Here is a 16,638-nt window from a genome sequence, read left to right as displayed (position 1 = left end):
AGTGCCAATGCTGATGAGATACTTTTAATCAGATGGTGTTAATGACCCTTTTATGTCCGTAGGGTCCCTGTAGGATTCAGTGACTCACAACACGTCCTTTGCTCTAGCATGATTATGAATTATTAAATATTAGAAAGTGCACAGCCAGCATCCAGTTATCACTGACACCATCTGAGTAACACTCTGACATCAGTAAAATTACCTTCAGTTTTACACCAGACTATAGGGGGAAGAAGGAGGTTCAGAGTTCCTCATCTGAGAGCCTGTCAGATGGGTGAGTGTGGTACGTTTATAGGAGCCAGTGAGAGGGAAGCAGATTTGCATGAAGGGGCTGTTCTCAGCTCTGTTGGATTTAAAAAGGAGTCAAATTGTCTCAGCCAGACACCAGTGAGACACACTGGTCGGGATTCCCACCATGGCCTGGGTCCCACTCCTTGTTACAGTGCTCACATCTTGCTCAGGTGTTATAATGTGTTTGGTTTCTCACCTGTCTGACTAGAGATCTTGACACCTGGGGTTGAAGTCAGACCAAGTCTTTCTATGAACTTATGTTGTTCTTCTCTTCTAGGTTCCCTGGCCCTGTACGTGATGACACAGTCACCTGTGGTGTCCATCTCACCAGGACAAACTGCTGAACTGACCTGCACAGGGAGAAATGTTGGTACCTACGTGAGTTGGTACCACCAGAAACTTGGCAGTGCCCCTGTGCTGTTTATATATGAGAATACCAAGCGACCCTCCAGCATCCCTGACCGATTCTCTGGTGCCAGATCTGGGAACACGGCCACGTTGTCCATCACTGGAGTCCAGGCCCAGGACGAGGCTGATTATTACTGTTTTGCTTATGATAAAGACAGCAGCACTCCTCACAGTGACACAGAGCAATGGGGAAGTGAGACACAAACCTGCTGCTAGCTAAAGGGATGGACGATAACAGCAGTCTTTCCCCTGGTAGCTCAGAAGTCAAATTCTCATTTGCTCCAGGGGCATCTGCCTATAGCATAGGAATTTTATGAGAGACTAGGAAATTGCCCATCAAGAATGACAGGTGGAGGGGCAGCTGGGATGCAGCCCCCTGTCTGGCCCTACACCCACCGCCCCCACCTCCCCCCTGTGGGTCCTTATCCATCCCCGCTCTACTCCCATCCCCCTCCTGGTGCTTTGGGTCGAACCCCACTCCCCTCTTCCCACTGCTTAGGGTCCAACCCACTCCCCCCCCACTCTGCCTCACCATGTCCGGCCTGACCCCGCTCCCCACCGCCCCCTGCCTCTTCGGTCTGGCCCCGCTCCCTCCTCCACTGCTGCTTCGGGTCTGACCCAGCTCAACCCTCCCCCTCCCCTCGCTGCTTCAGGTCCAGCCCCACTCCCCCTCTCCCCCACACTCCCCACCCTCCCTCCTGCTGCTTCGGTCCGGCCCTACTCCCTACTGCTTCAGGTCCGACCCCACTCCCCCTCTCCCCCACACTCCCCACCCTCCCTCCTGCTGCTTCGGTCCGGCCCTACTCCCTACTGCTTCAGGTCCGACCCCACTCCCCCTCTCTCCGCCGCTACTTTGGGTCCAGCCCCACTCCCCCCCTGCCGCTTTGGGTCCAGCTTCACTCCCCCCAACTCACCCCACTGCTCCGGGTCTGCCTGACCCACATCTGCCTGCCTCCCCGCTGCCATCCCTCCCTCCCTGCCCACCGCCTCCCCCTCCCTGCTGGCTCTTTCGGGAGGCCTCCGGACTGGGTGGCAGGGGAGCGTTGCCACCATGATCCCACCCTTCGCCCTCAGGCAGGAAGGTGTGGGGAATTCCTGCTGCTCAGGCGGCCAGAGTGTGTTCCCCATCGCCAAACTTCCCAAGCAGTGGTGCAAACTTGGGCCCGCGCAGCCCTGGTTGCCCAGCCAATCACCGCCTACCCTTTCAGCGGCACTTGTGCAGTTGGCCAGAAGCTTTATGGACAGACAGACAGACAGACAGACTAAGCCTTTTATTATATAAGAATTTTGTAGCTGGTGAGGTGCGGGTAATGGGAGATAGCTGAAGGAAGAACCTCTCTTCTGGTTTCCCCAGTGCTCATCAAACACATACACACCGTGCTCCTTTATAATAGCACACTGCAGCTTTAGTTAGCTTCTGTCCTTTCCCATCTGCCATCTGTCCCTTCTCTGCATTCCCTTGTTTCTGTGTGGGTGAACTGCGCGGAGGAGAAAGAGTTGTCAATAGGGGGAATGCAAGGGAACTCAGTCATGGATCTGAGCAAAACTCTGAGAAATCCTACAAACTCCATCAGCTCTTCAAAGATTACTATGGATGTCCTCAACCACTCTCCCTTCTGCTGACAGTGGCTTAATAGCAGGGATGGGACCTTGAACTGTGTGAAAGCCTGCCCTGAATGATGTCCAAGAGAACTGCCCTTGCACCAACCCTTCAGCCTCCAGCTGTGATCCCATGGGGTAAGTCACCTCTGAGAGTGCATATGTACCTCTGGGCTCAGCTTTGGGGGTTTAAGAAAGCAGGTCTCTAACAGAGATCAGTTTGCTTGAGGAAACCAAGCTGGTCTTCATTCCCACCATGACCTGGGGCCCTCTTCCCCTTGAAGTATTCACGTGCAGATCAGGAGCTCTGCAGGGTATTTTTTCTACCTTCCTTGGTGAAAGGCTCATGAAATGGCTTTGATCCAGGTGATGGAAGCAAAGCAGCACACTCCATATTTGAGCTCCTACTCAGACAAAACATGGATCTGTGAAACTTGGAACAAACAAGCCATGTCGCTCTTGAATTGGACTTAATCGCCACAAACAGATTCATCACACAGCTGACTAGACCTCTTTCATGTACACCACGATACAGAAGATGGATGGTTGCCTACCAAAAAAAAAAGAGATGCTTGTGTTCTGTGACCTCTTTCTCCCTGGCTCGGCTGGTTGCTGCAAGTTGTGCTACCTTGGAGGTTACATTTTATACATTTTTCTGATCATTGTTCTCTTTCTTTCCAACTTCTCAGGCCCACTGCATCCTGACCAGGAGAAAAGAGAAATTTTGCTTTGAATAGGAGGGATAGATATTACTGTGGTAATTACTGATGGGCTTTTGGAGACAGTGTCCCATAGAATTGTATAGCAGCCAGGTATTGACTGTCTCTCTTGTCCACCTGGTGTCCACGGAAGCAATGGTGGAAAAGCTCCCTTTGCTGCTGACCCTGGTGGCATCAGGCCCTTCCACCTACAATTTTTGGTCAACTGAACTCTCAAAATCTCCAAGGAAATCTAACTGCAATCCCTTGGGTTGTACCAGGTTTGTCTGGAAGCCGGGATCCCCAGTGATTCCTCCCTGGAGACACTGGTTGGTCCAGCTTTGCTGAGAGATATCACAGATTTCAGCTGCACCCCAGAAACATCAGGAAAGGGGAGATTCCAGCTGGTTTCTCAATCGCTTCCCAGCCTGATGAACAGTAGCTGTTTGTGTTCCTCTCTCACAGCCCCACATGCCCGCCAGAGAAAAACACTCTCCATTCAGAAACAACCTGCACTATGGGAAGATGGGAAGACTATCCATTACCATAGTGTCTATAAACACCAATGGGAAATCTTTACCCATTAGGTGTCCAGGAAGAAGAATAGTCCCTGGCTGGTTCCAAGGATATCTCTGGTACAAGCTGTACAGACCACCCGGGATTTGTTTGCCTTATGGGGGCTTTTCAGATGTGCTCTGAAATCTCCTGTTTGTCACACACCCCCAAGGAAAGTCCTCCCGACAGTACTGATGATCAGCCTTGGATGGCTGTTCCCCTTAAAATACCTCAGGCTCTTTACAAAAATGAATGACTTTAGTTTTGCAACCCCCATGGAAAGCACTTCTAAGGGCCCTGCCTTGGGAGGATGAGCAACAAAAGTATGAGAGCCCCTTGTGCTGCACAAACACCGCCCACCAGATATGGAAAGATCACAACACCCTCATCCCTAGCAGAAGTGAATATAAAAAAAGGAATAAGAAGAAGAGCACAGAAATAACATCTACTCAAAATCTCATGTTTCCTCTTGTTTAATTTTAACCTCCAAAAGGAAAAGGGAGCAAACACTTCCGGGGACTTCGGGAAAGGTGCTTAGAAACCTGAGGGATGGTCGTGGAAAATTCTATACCTCCAATTTTACACCATAGTAGGGCAGGGAAGAATGAGGCCACGGGTCTCTCATCTGTGTCCATGGCCCTGTCAGATGGGCGTGTGTGGTGTGTTTACAGGAGCCAGTGAATGGGAAGTAGATTTGTATGAAGGCACCGTTCTCAGCTTTGGGGCTTTAAGGAGGAATCGGGATGTCTCTGCCAGGAACATGTTGGCCTCAGGAAGCCGAGCTGGTCTGAAGTCTTGCCATGGCCTGGACCCCTCTCCTGCTTGTGGTGCTCGCATACTGCTCAGGTGATACGGTGGGTTTGGGTTTTCACTTGGCTGCCTGCAGATCTTGGTAACTGGGGTTCAAGTCAATATTGCATCTTTTTATCCACACATTTTCTTCTTCCCTTCCAGGCTATCTTGCCCAGTATGTGATGACTCCGTCACCTTCAGTGTCTGTCTCTCCAGGACAAACTGCTAAAATCACCTGCACCAGAAGAAATGTTGGTGGCCATGTGTAGTGGTGTCAACAGAAACCTGGCAGTGCCCAAGTGCTGATTATATATGAAACTACCAAGTGACCCTTCAGCATCTCTGACAGATTCTCCAGTGCCAGATCTGGGACCACAGCCACATTGATCATCACTGGAGTCCAGGCCCAGGATGAAGCTGTTTATTACTGTCAGGCATGGCATAGTGACAGCAGTGCTCATCACAGTGACACAAGACAATGGGGAAGGGAGACACAAAGCTGCTGCTCCAGAAGGCGATGGGTCACATTGTTGACTTTTTTTTTTTTTAGCAAAAGCTCTTGTCAGAAATGGAAGTAGTGTTCATAATGAGATTGACAATGAGAATGATCCCAATCAACCCTGAAATGTTCCCTGTCAGCTCAGGGACAATTTAGCATTCTGTCCAGGATTGTCTGTGTACAGAGTAAGACTTTTATAAGAGACTTTGCAGTGGGGGAGGGAAAGAGGAAGGGAGATATTTGAAAGAAGAACCTTTGTCTTCTGTCTCCCAGAGTGCTGATCTAACACACAGACCAGTGCTCCTTTAAAATAGCCCTCGCATCAGCTCTAGATGGCCTCTCTTCTTGCTCATCTACAATCTAGCCCTTCTTCTCTTTCTTCTGTTTCTGTGTGGGTGAACTGGGATAAGGAGGGATTAATATTCCCTCAATATTGAGACTGTAAGTGCACTCAAAGATGGATCAGACCGAGATTCCTATGAAACCTACAGATTCCAAAAGATCCTTAAAGATCAGTCCAGTTCATTGATCCCTGTGGATGCCCTGAACCATTTCCCCATCTGCCAATAGTGGCTAAATAGCAGGGATGGGACCTTGAACTGTGTATAAAAACTTGCCCCAAATGATGTCCCAGGGGACACTTCTAAGGGATCACCATCAGCCTGGCCAAGCAGAGTTCCATACGGACCAGCTCCGGATGCTTCAAGTGCTGTTCCCATTGCTCTGAGAAGATTATAATATCATCTATATATGCAACAGCATAGGCATGATGGGGAGCTAGGAGTCAGTCCATCAACCTTTGGAAGGAATCTGCGGCACTGTGCAACTGAAAGCGCATTCGTGTAAATAGAACCAAACCCAATGGCGTTCCAAAGGCCTTTTCCACTTTATCCACTGCCCCCATCAGTTTATGCCAATATGCCTTTGTGAACTGTAGCATTGTTATGAACTGTGCTTGCCCAATTCATTCAAGAATTTCCTTGATGTGGGGCATGGGGAAGTCACCAAAGGTAGAGACCGAATGAACCTTCCGAAAGTCGGTACGCAGTCTTATGGCCCCATCAGACTTTGGGCTGTTATCAGGAGACTTTGCCATGGGCTGCAAAACTCCTCGATAATACCTTGTCTCAACATCTGATCTAACTCATCCCATACTGGCCTCTATAGGTGCCTCAGGAGGTGCCTCCAGGACCTACTTTCCGGCTTACCCTTAATGGCCCTTGCCAGTTGGATAGTAGCCGAGTAATATTTACTGGGTAGCAGTGCCAGCGCTCAGTCTCCCACATGGAATTCCCTTTCTCTCTTTCGCCTGTCATTGGTATTCTTTCTGTCATGCCTGACTCCTTGCCAGGTTATCCCTGACAACCTGCCATACACATTCTAGATGATCTCTTAATTCTGAGACCTGATGTGGCCCTCGTGTGCTCGCCAGCGCTAGCTTTCTCCAGCCCTCACATACCACATCCAACTCTCCCCTGGGATGATGGCCATGTGTGAGTTCAAATGGGGAGCAGTCCATGAGGCCTGTAGTATCTCTCCGACTGCAAATCATAAGGGAGGCATATACAGCTCCCACTTCCTTGTGTCTCCCTGTATGCAAGTTCTCATCATATTTTTCAAGGGCCAATTAAAATATTCCACCAGACCATTCGTCTGGAGATGATATGTCGAGGTCCACAGCTGCTTAATCTTTAGAGTCTCATAGACATCTCTCAATATGCTGAACACAAAACTAGTCCCTTGGTCTGTCAAAATCTCGTGGGGTATTCTCATTCAAGAGATCGATTTGCTCAATTCCACAAGTTTTGCCTGTCAGCAGATAGAGGTGCAGAGTCGCAGAACCCCTGCACCGATCTCCTCGACAGCTGGCAGACTTCATGGCCTCAGCAGGGGCTAGCAGGCCTGCAGCTGTCACCCTGCTGCGCCTTCACACACACAGTGTCACCCATGTCACAAGTTTTGCTTGTCTGCAGCTTGAGGGGCAATTTTCCTCCAACCCCTGAACCTATCTCCTTGAAGCTTGGCAGGCTTTGTGGCCACAGCAGTGGATAGCACACCTGCGGTTTTCACCCCGCTGTGGTGTAACACAAACACGTGACATGAGTTTTGCTTTCAGAAATGTGGGATGCATTTTCCTCTGAACCCCTGCACCGATCTCCTGGAAACTTGGTAGACTTCATGCTGTCTCCAGAGGCTACTACTCCTGCAAGTTTCATCTGAATCAGCAAAAAGACAACAAAGGTATAGATATTTAATTAATTCCCCATTATACCCTATGGCCGAATCTCCGAAACAAAGCATGAAACCGATTCAGAGCTCCGAATCCAATCGCTGGCATTCGAATTGCTCAATCCAAACCCGAATTGAATAGTTCCCTACTTGCACAGCCCTATTAGCTATTCCTATTTCACAGACAAGGTGAAAGATAGGTTTTTTGTTCAGCTGGACTAGAGGGGGTCAGCCCCTCTCCCTTCTGCAGCGACATGGATATTGAAATGGGTAGTGGACTGGACTATCATTATAAGTGGAAACACCAGGGGGCAAGCCTTACCCATAAATTGTCAAAAAGGACGAAGTCTGTTTCTGTTCCAGTGACCATCCATGGTACAAGCTGCACAGAGCCAGGAGTATATCTGGGTGAACTGTGAATGATTTACATTTTCCAGCACACATGAAAAGCAGATTCAAAGGCCTATCCATGCATAAGATACAGACACACAGAGCTGTGACAGCCCCTCGTGAGGCAGGAGTGCCTGCTAACAAATTGCAGGAGTGTGACACCAGCCTTGCCCCTGACACAAGTGAATGTAAAAGAAAAAAATAACACAAAGAGCAGAGATATTAAACCCATCCACAGAGATATTGGTTACCCATTTCCATTTTAATTTTAAAAAGGGCAAAACACCACAGTCTCTTCTTGGGACTCTGTTATTGTGTGAATTTGAAAGGGAAGGCAGCATTCAGTTATTGTAACAGAAAACCATAAGATCCCATCCTTGTTTTATACATAAAAAAAAATGAGGTTTACAAAAACCTGGCTTCAATCATAGCTCAGGTCTGTGCCCTGGGGAATAAAAGACAGCTTTTTCTCCTAGTTCCTCGTGCACTCACATCATGTACAGACCAGGCTTTTTAGAAAACAGCTCATGTTCCAGCTCCTCTCGCTTCCTTCTAATCTAAACTCTGGCCGTACCCCTGGTTTTTCCCCATTCCCATTTTTCTGTTCGAGCACAGGGATGAGAAGAGAGGGTTGTGAATAGGTGGAAGGTAAGTGCTGTCAGGCATGGATCAGCACAAGACTAGTAACAAAACTTGAACATAGCTATGCATTCTTCCAAAATTATACTTTCTAGTGATGCCTTGAATCATTTTTCTAAATACTCAGAGAGGCTGAATGCAAGCGGCGTGAATGTGAGATCAGAGTAATGCCTCACATGTTTTGAAGTCCAATAGACCTTCTCTTAGAAGAGACCCAAGTCTATCTCATCTGTCATCCCAAGGAAACAGTCGCCCCTTAGGGAATGGATCCCTGTTGAGCAGAGGGTGAGCCCTTTGGGTTCTGGCTCCCAGCAGTGCCGGTGTGTAGATAACCAGCACCCAGGGCTGTGGTTTATTCCCTACAGGATGGTACTGTCACAGCAGGAGCCTCCTGTGGAAACACTGACTGTGGTCTTGGCAGGGCAGCACCTGTTTCCCTGGAAGACAAAGTTTCCCTAGAGCAGGGCCAGTGATGCTGGGATATTCTGTGAATGATCCATTTATGGCTGCAGCAACCCTGGAGGATTTGGGGACTCAGCAAGGCAGCCTTTCCCCTTAGAAACACTTGGCTAACTGTTAGAAGTTACACAGGCAGGGTCTGACTGTGCTCTCATTGACTCCCTCTGTATAGCACTCTGATGATGCTAACACCAGTGAAGTTACCTCCAGTTTTACATCAAAGTAGAGAGGGAAGAATGAGGCCAAGCCCTTCACGTGTCTATCCCTGTCAGATGGATGCATGTGGGTCTTTAGCAGCCAGTGAGCCGGGAGCAGATTTGCATGAAGGGGCTATTCTCAGCTCTAGGCTTTAAGAATGAGTCAGAGGGTCCCAGCCAAGACCTGCTTGCTTCAGGAAGTCGAGCTGGTCTGTATTCCCACCATGGCCAGTGCCCCGCTCCACCTTGCAGCGCTCAGGTACTGCATTGCATTCCGTTTCTCCCCTGGCAGCCAGAAGATTATGGTAAGTGAGATACAAGTCAGGAGTGAGTCTTTCTATTTGTAAATATCTTTCTGCCCTTCCAGGTTCCCTTGCCCACTATGTGATGACTGAAGCATCTTCAGTGTCCACCTCCCCAGGACAAACCCCTAACCTCACCTGCACTGGAAGAAATGTTGGTAACTATGTGCAGTGGCTTTCACAGAAACCTGGCAGTGCCCCTGTGCTGTTTATATATGGCCACAGCAACAGATCATCCAGCATCCCTGACCTATTCTCTGGTGCCAGATCTGCTAACACAGCTGTGTTGACCATCACTGGAGTGCAGGCCCAAGATGAGGCTGATTATTACTGCTTCGCTTATGAAAAAGTCAGCAGCTCTTCTCACAGTGACAGTGTGATGGAGAAGAGAGACACAAACCTGTTTCTCTGAAAGGGAATGGGTCTCTTTTGTTTTTAAATGAGAGCTCTTGTCCTAAATGGGAGAAGTGTGGGTAATGAGATGAATAAAAGGTGAATTATTATATCCAATAAGATATCATATTTATTGTACAGAAAAGGAAATTGAGACCCCCATGATGTATCCTTGGGCACAGTATTGAGCATATCTGTGCTGGGGCTGGGAATCCAAACTTTGTCTTCTGGCTCACACCGAGCTCCTCTAACACACGTACCAGACTTCCTTTAAAATAGCCCTCACTGGTACTTTGGTTCACACCTCTTGTCTCCCAACTACAGTTTGGCCATTCTTCTCCTCCTTTCATTTCTACATGGGTGAAATGGGCTGAGGAGAGAGGGTCGTCAATAGAGGGAAAGTACATGTACTCAGACATGGATCAGATCAAGACTCCTATGAATCTCATTGACTTCTATAGACTCTCCAAAGATCTGTCCAATGTATTGATGTCTCTGGCAATGCCCTGAACCATTTTCCCATCTGCTGATAGAGGCTGAACAGCCAAGATGGTGCATGACCTTATATATATGGTGTATGAAAGCCTACGAGGATGCTGTTCAATAGAAGTCCCCAGGAACTGGTCATCTCCAGCCTGTGATCCCATAGTGCAAATTGCCTCTCAGGGCATATATCTGCATCTGGATCCATCAAGACTTTCCCCAGGTCCTGTCAGCTGACACTTGGCAGGGGGTTCCTGGGAGGACCCTTTCTGGGGGCTCTCTAAGGTTGTTCAACTGGTTCCTGCTCCTTTCATTGTCAGTATGTTGGGGCAGTGACTATTTTCTAGTCTCTTTATAAAGCAGGAAGAACAGTGGGGTCATGCCTATGATGGGGGTCCCTGAGACACAGCAGTAATATAAATCAGGGCTGTTGAACTGGCAGCCCCCAGGCTTCCCCCTGCCACTGCTGCCCTAATTGCCCCAGCTGAGGTCTCCGGGCTCTTCCTCCTCAGTGGGCAGGATGGTGTATTATAGTGTGGTACAGAGCAGGCTGCATGGCCAGGGGGGCTACAGCACAGTACAAGAGGGGATCAGTGTCCAAGGAGGTGAGGGGGTCTGTACCCCACTGGTGCAGCCCTTGCTGTGCAGCTCCCAGCTGCTAAAAAGTTGCACACCCCTGACACAAATAATACTCCAAATGGCGCTCGATGAGCCCAGTCTATCTGGGGACCTGGTCTCAGAGAGAAAACCAGTTCAAACTGATTCCTGAGCTGCCCCTTCTTCTGCCCCGGCTGTGCTACGAGTCCACGAGGCAGCGGCGAATGTCACCGCTCACTGAGCAGGTCTGTCTCAAAGCATCAGTGCTTTATGTCTCCATCTCTCACTTCTGCCCCATGAGGTTTCTCCAGCAACTAGATCATTGCTCCAGCCTGTAATCTCCCTTGTAGTTAGACCAGGAGTTTCTGACTGGAAACACTGAATGAAGCCTGTGGAAGGTTTCTGGGTGACGAAATGGGCATCAGGGTGTCCTGGGCTGTGGGGGCTTTTTATTATCTCCTTGTAAAAAACAAAACAAAACAGGGCAGTTTCCCCAGTTCCTCTGTCCTCCCTTGAGTGGCCACAATATGGGCTGACACCAATGAGCGTGGAAGGAGCACAGGCCGCAGAGTCCCTCCCTTCTCCTCCGGGGTTTTCTAATCAGCAGGAATAAGGTGCCAGCAGCAGCCAGTGAGCAGAGGGCAGATTTACATGAAGGGGCCGATCTCAGCTGTGGGGAGTTAAAGAGACGTGTATGGTCCCAGCCAGTGACTGGTTTCCTTGAGGAGGCAGAGCTGGTCTGGATTTGCACCATGGCCTTGGCCCCACTTCTCGTATTCCTTGCATGCTGCTCAGGTGCTGAAATGGGGGTTTTGTCCCCTGGCTGCCTGCAGATCTCGATACGAGGGGTTATTTCATGCCTTTGTGTTCTCTCTTGTTCCAGGTTCTCTTGCTGAGAGCATGACAACTCGGCCGCCTTCAGTGTCCGTCTCTCCCAGACAAACTGCTACACTCACCTGCACAGCAAATACCATTAGTGGTTTCGGAGCAAGTTGGTACCAACAGAAACCTGGGAGTGCCCCCCTGATTGTTATGGGCAATGATAATAACAGACCCTCTGGTATCTCGGAGCGGTTTTCTGGCTCCAAGTCCGAGAACACGGCCACGTTGACCATCACTGGAGTCCAAGCTTTGGACGAGGCTGATTATTACTGCTTTGCTCTTGTTGGTGGCACTACTACTCCACACAATGACAGTGCAATGGGGAAGTGAGACAGAAACCTCCTGTTAAAAATGGAGCGGGTCACACTGTTTCTTTAGTGACTGTTCCTGTCAGAAAGGGGAAATGAGAGTGATTCCTATCAACCCTGAATCCCTTCCAGCCACCGGAGCATTTGCCTTCTCATTCACTTCCTTGGAGGTCTGGGTACACAGGATGATTGTCCTAGAAGCTTTTCCGGGAGAGAGGGGCTGGGAGAAGTGCAATAGTTGAAAGAAGGAGAATTCACCTTCCAGCCTTCAAAACAATTGTGAAAGAAAGAAATGTGATCCACTGTGGCCTGGTTCCATGTCGCTACAGTCACCCACTGCTTGTTCAGATGTTGACTCTCTCCTAGGATGACCACCTTATGAAAATTCAACAGCGGGACACATGCCTGCCCCTTGCTTCCCCCTGCCCCCTGCCCCTTGATCCCCCTGCGGTGGGCAGCATGGCCAGCGCTGAGTGCAGAGGAGCCAGTGGGGGTGGGGGAACATGCAGGCTGCCCCTCCAGGGCTCAGGGGTCCCCACTCTATTGTCCTCCCCCTGGAGGCCACTGTAGCCCAGCAGGTATGACCTGGCACAGGTTGCCCAGTGCTGCTGCTACTACTGGACCACCATGGCGAGACCCCCCCGTCCACCCTGCAGCAACAGGTGGCGCAACTCCACACTGCTAGGCAAACAGGAGGCACCTCACCATGGTGGCACAGGTAGTGTAAGGCCCTGGCTGTGGTGGCAGCTGTGGCGGTGGCATCAAACTTCCCCACCTTGCTCCACCTTCCCACACCACATCCTGCCTACTGGGCCGTGGAGACCTCAGGGGAGGGCAGAAGGGTGGGGAGCCCATACCAGGCAGCCCATCTCTGCTCCCCCATGCACAAACCTGAGGGGTACATGCCTCCCCATGCCCCGCTCCCTGGCAGTGCTTGCACTAGCACCATCCCCAGACTAGCCACCTGTGGCCAGCCCCTCAGCCATTCATTCCTATGCTAAATCAGCCAAATCAAGTCCAAATCCATAAGTCAGTCCAGAAGCATAAGTGGCCCAACAGCCAGCAAACATCCTCCACCCCCACCAGGGGCTTCAGATATTTCCAAAGTCTTTTGGGAGGCATCCTACATGCAAGCCCAAGCCTAGAGACTTGGGGTTCGGATGCACCCACATTTCACCTGGCCTCAGCCATATGGCCGCAGAAGCAAGCTAGGGAGGAGCCTCCCATTTCCCTAAAGCGGGCTTTAAGCCCCAACACCTTGGTGGGTGCTAAACCACGCCAGAACAGTTATCCTGGGGGAGTGCTTAAGGAGAACTGCCTTCATGAACCGAGATACATGGTGTTTCCCCTGCCAGGAGCAGCCTCCCTGCAGCCTGCTGGGGCACCCCATGTGCTCACACTTGCTGGGGTCTCTGCAGGTATCAGGCCGGGGAGCTGGACCTCAGAGGTGAAAGCTCCCACGCGGACAGTACCTGCATGGAAATAGTAATGGGATCTGCCATCTGAAACCTGAGCCCGTTGCAGCCTGAGGAAGGGCTCAGCCTCGTCTGGCAAGTAGAGGGGTAAAAAACTCTCAAGGAAAATGGAAAGCAATGACTAGGTAAACAGGTAGAAGGATGCGCAAAATCAAACCAAAGCAGGTTCTTTCCAGTGAAGCCCTTATTTGAGTCCAGAGCAAATTTCAGAAGGATTTGGAGCACTAATAAATTCTCCTGTCTTTTTATTATATGTTAAAGATGACACACCTATTCTCTGGTGACTTTTCCTAACACACACAAAGGGGGAGATCCATTCTTCACCTCTGTGTGCAAAACTGTCCATGTGGCAGGGGCCGTCGAGGGAATGGACTGTACTGAAGATCACGAATGTAGGTACTTCAGTTGGGAGCTGATGTCATTGTGTGCTCTGTCCATTTTGAAGGCAAGAATTTCCCAGTCGTCCTCACTGAACCGGTCCTGAGGTTTCTTTGTGGAGAAGCCTTGAGGATTTTGGCATGCCGCACGGACGGCTTTCTTGAAGCTGTCACTTTTCTTCGAGTGATCAGTGTGTCAAGAGCATCAGGCCAGTTGGCACAATTCTCTGCGAGGCACTGCTGGAGATGATGTCTTTGAGCGGGGGTTTTCAAGCACTTGAGATTGAACCTCTTCTTTGGTTGCTTCTGTTGTTGACATCATTTTGTGGCCACACAGACGGACATGATGAATCATCATCTATCAAAGGAGGATCTATCCAGCAGGCTTTCGGGCTGGTCTTTGAATCTGAGCGGGCCGCGACGGGAACGCATCCGCTGCAGCCGTTATGGCAGCTGGAGTCCTGCACTGCTCTGGGCCCAGCTGTGCTGAGGTGGACTCTGCAGTGCACCATGATACAGTCACTTAGGTGCCAGGCATGAACTATGATATAGTCCATTAGGAGCCAGGGTTTTGACCAGGGGTGCCTGCACAATGGCTTCCACTTGTTGCTTCATGATTTATTCAGATGGCTACAGCAACTGAATAACAAGACAAGCTCTAAATGACCTGTAAGCAATGGCACTAAGGGAGAAGACTAGAATGACAGTTTTAGGTATGTTATCCATGGGAAGTCACCTGGTGCAGGTCTTCAATGCAATTATTAAAAAGATAAATAAGACATTCCTCCATGATATGTGCTGCAGATTGGATCTCACTGCACTCGTACTTGGGGTCTTTAATAAAATGCCATTTAAAAAGCAGCTAGTTGTCCACCGTGTTCAACATAGTCCAGCTCTGCCTTAGTCAAGCAAAGCCAGGAGGTTTAGACGTGGGGTCCGTGATAAGACACGTATTAATTAATTCAATTGTCTTGCATCGCTGGGTCCATTTTCCTTGATATCAAAGCTTTCATGATGCTGTTCTTTCCCCATAGTCCAAAATGGCCTTCTTTGACACGAGCCTTGACCTATGGGGGTCATCAAGTGCCTCAAAAATTGGTAGTGAATTAAATATAGGCAGCTTTTTGTAGACTCTTTGTTTAGCCTCTTGATGTCGAAGATGAGGAGGAGGAGAGGTATGAGACAGAAGAGACAGGCAAGGAGCATGAGTGTATCTGCAAGTGCCTCTCATAAGTTTCAATGTTTCAGTCAGTTGCTTTGTGATGATTAGTTCATATTGTGCACGTTTGTTCAGGAAAAGAAATGCATGCAGCCCTGGGCACGAGTGCTGTCCTTCAGCCCAGGTGGGCGCTGTCCGTGCTGTGCACCAGGGTGTGGACAGTCCAGGTTGCAAACCTCAGTACTTGACTTGGATGCATCCCAGGCAGGGGATATGACAAGGGCTGTTTAAGGAGCCTTTTCTAGTGCCCTCCACACACAGGATGAGCAGAGTTAATCTGAAATAGGCCTGCTCAGTCATCACTGCAGCTGCCTAATCACACACCCGTCCCGGTTCCAAGTGCAAAATAAACCACCGTACAGTCATTGTCTCTGTACGCGCAGGTCTGTGACTAGGGGCAGGCCTGTCACTAGGGGCTTCTGGTAATTGCAAGCATTTGTCTCTATCACCATACACCCATCACTGTGCGACTTGCTATTGAAGCAAGAGACTTGTGTACATCTTCTTTTAACATGGGGCTGAAATGGTGCATCAGCAACCAGACATACTTCGCAGGAAGGAAACCTGAATCCCATGTCAAGGAAAATCGAGAGCACTGAAGATTTCTGTTCTGCGACAGCCTACATATGCCTCTGCCACCATCATGAAATATTCTTGCATCATCTGCATGCTCCACCATCAATGACTTTTATCTTTATTTTTGGATCCCTCTTAGCCTGTCAAGCTTGCTCTCCAGTTTGCCAACACGGGTGACCCTAGCAGAAGTACAGAACCGCAGACAGCATCACCCTCGATGTCAATGATAACAGAAAAGCTTCTCTCCATCGTATCACAGTTGCGATCCTGGTGAGGATGCCTTGGGAGGACAGACCTCTGCCTATGAGCAAGAAAAATAAGGAAAACAAAAAGCCTGCATGAGTGAAATCCCCTGTGATTTCCACATCAGGACAATGAAGACCCTTCTGCAAGGCACTTGGGTGGGCTAGTTTGCAGCTTGCTTCATGTAACCGTTTTTAGTAGCCAACGTATTGCAGACATGCACACAGACACTTTGCCCATCACTCTAAGCTTTGGGAAAAGATCTTGTGGTGTTGGTGCTTGCAGGAGGAGAGGCCAGACCTGGAGCAGGATACTGAGCACAAGAGAAAAAGAGAAAAACACAAGCTCCTCTCCCACTCCAGCCACAGCCTTTCCAATGTAAGTTTTGCTCACAGCTTAAATGGTGTCCCAGTGTCCCTCCCCAGCCAATTTGAGGGATGAATGCCTGCCTTTTAGGGCTGTGCACAGCTTCAGGTGTTGATTTGATTCGGAGGAGATTCAGCCCAATTTGGTGGCTGAATCAAATCAGGGGACCAATTTAAAGGTCCGATTCAATTCAAAGCTCTCCAAATCTTCAGAAAAGATTCGGAGAGCTTTGATGATCCGGGCTGTCCCCGGTGGCTGCAGCAGGGAGCTGCAGCCACTCCAAGCTGGTAAGTACTAGGGTTGGGGGAGGGGCCCATGGGGGGACCCCTGCCAACCTCCCCAAGCCCCTTGCTCCCCCAGCCCCCTGCATGCCTGCCCCCCCCCCCCTTCCCAGCTTGGTACTTTAAAAAAAAGCCACGATGCTCACCGGGTGCTGCTGGGCAGGGGGCAATCCCTGCTGCCCCCCACTGCCCTATGCTGTGTGGGGAGCTCTGCCACGCGCAGCGGTGATCGCCCCGAGCCAGCAGGAGCCGTGAGTCCGGGGGTTTCTTGGCTTTTTTTTTTTCTTAAATTGTTGGAGCTAGCCCAGGCAGGGCACCCATGGGGGCGCGAAGGTAGGGGTCAGGAGGATCATGCCGAGCTCCCCATGCAGCATGGTGCA

General features: G+C 49.9%; 1 gene segment (V, D, J or C); it reads left to right on the top strand.

Moving 5' to 3' along the window:
* The first annotated feature begins 270 nt into the window (after positions 1 to 270).
* On the top strand, positions 271 to 11,743 carry LOC132243487 (Ig kappa chain V region Mem5-like). The segment is given in 3 exon segments: positions 271 to 274; positions 569 to 892; positions 11,415 to 11,743. Coding segments are annotated over 3 exon segments (657 nt in total).
* The last annotated feature ends 4,895 nt before the right edge of the window (positions 11,744 to 16,638 follow it).

This window comes from Alligator mississippiensis, chromosome 10 (genome assembly GCF_030867095.1).
Source record: "Alligator mississippiensis isolate rAllMis1 chromosome 10, rAllMis1, whole genome shotgun sequence".
Lineage (NCBI taxonomy): Eukaryota > Metazoa > Chordata > Crocodylia > Alligatoridae > Alligator > Alligator mississippiensis.
Note: the sequence above shows the minus strand (reverse complement) of the source record. Positions and strands in the feature narration are given on the sequence as shown.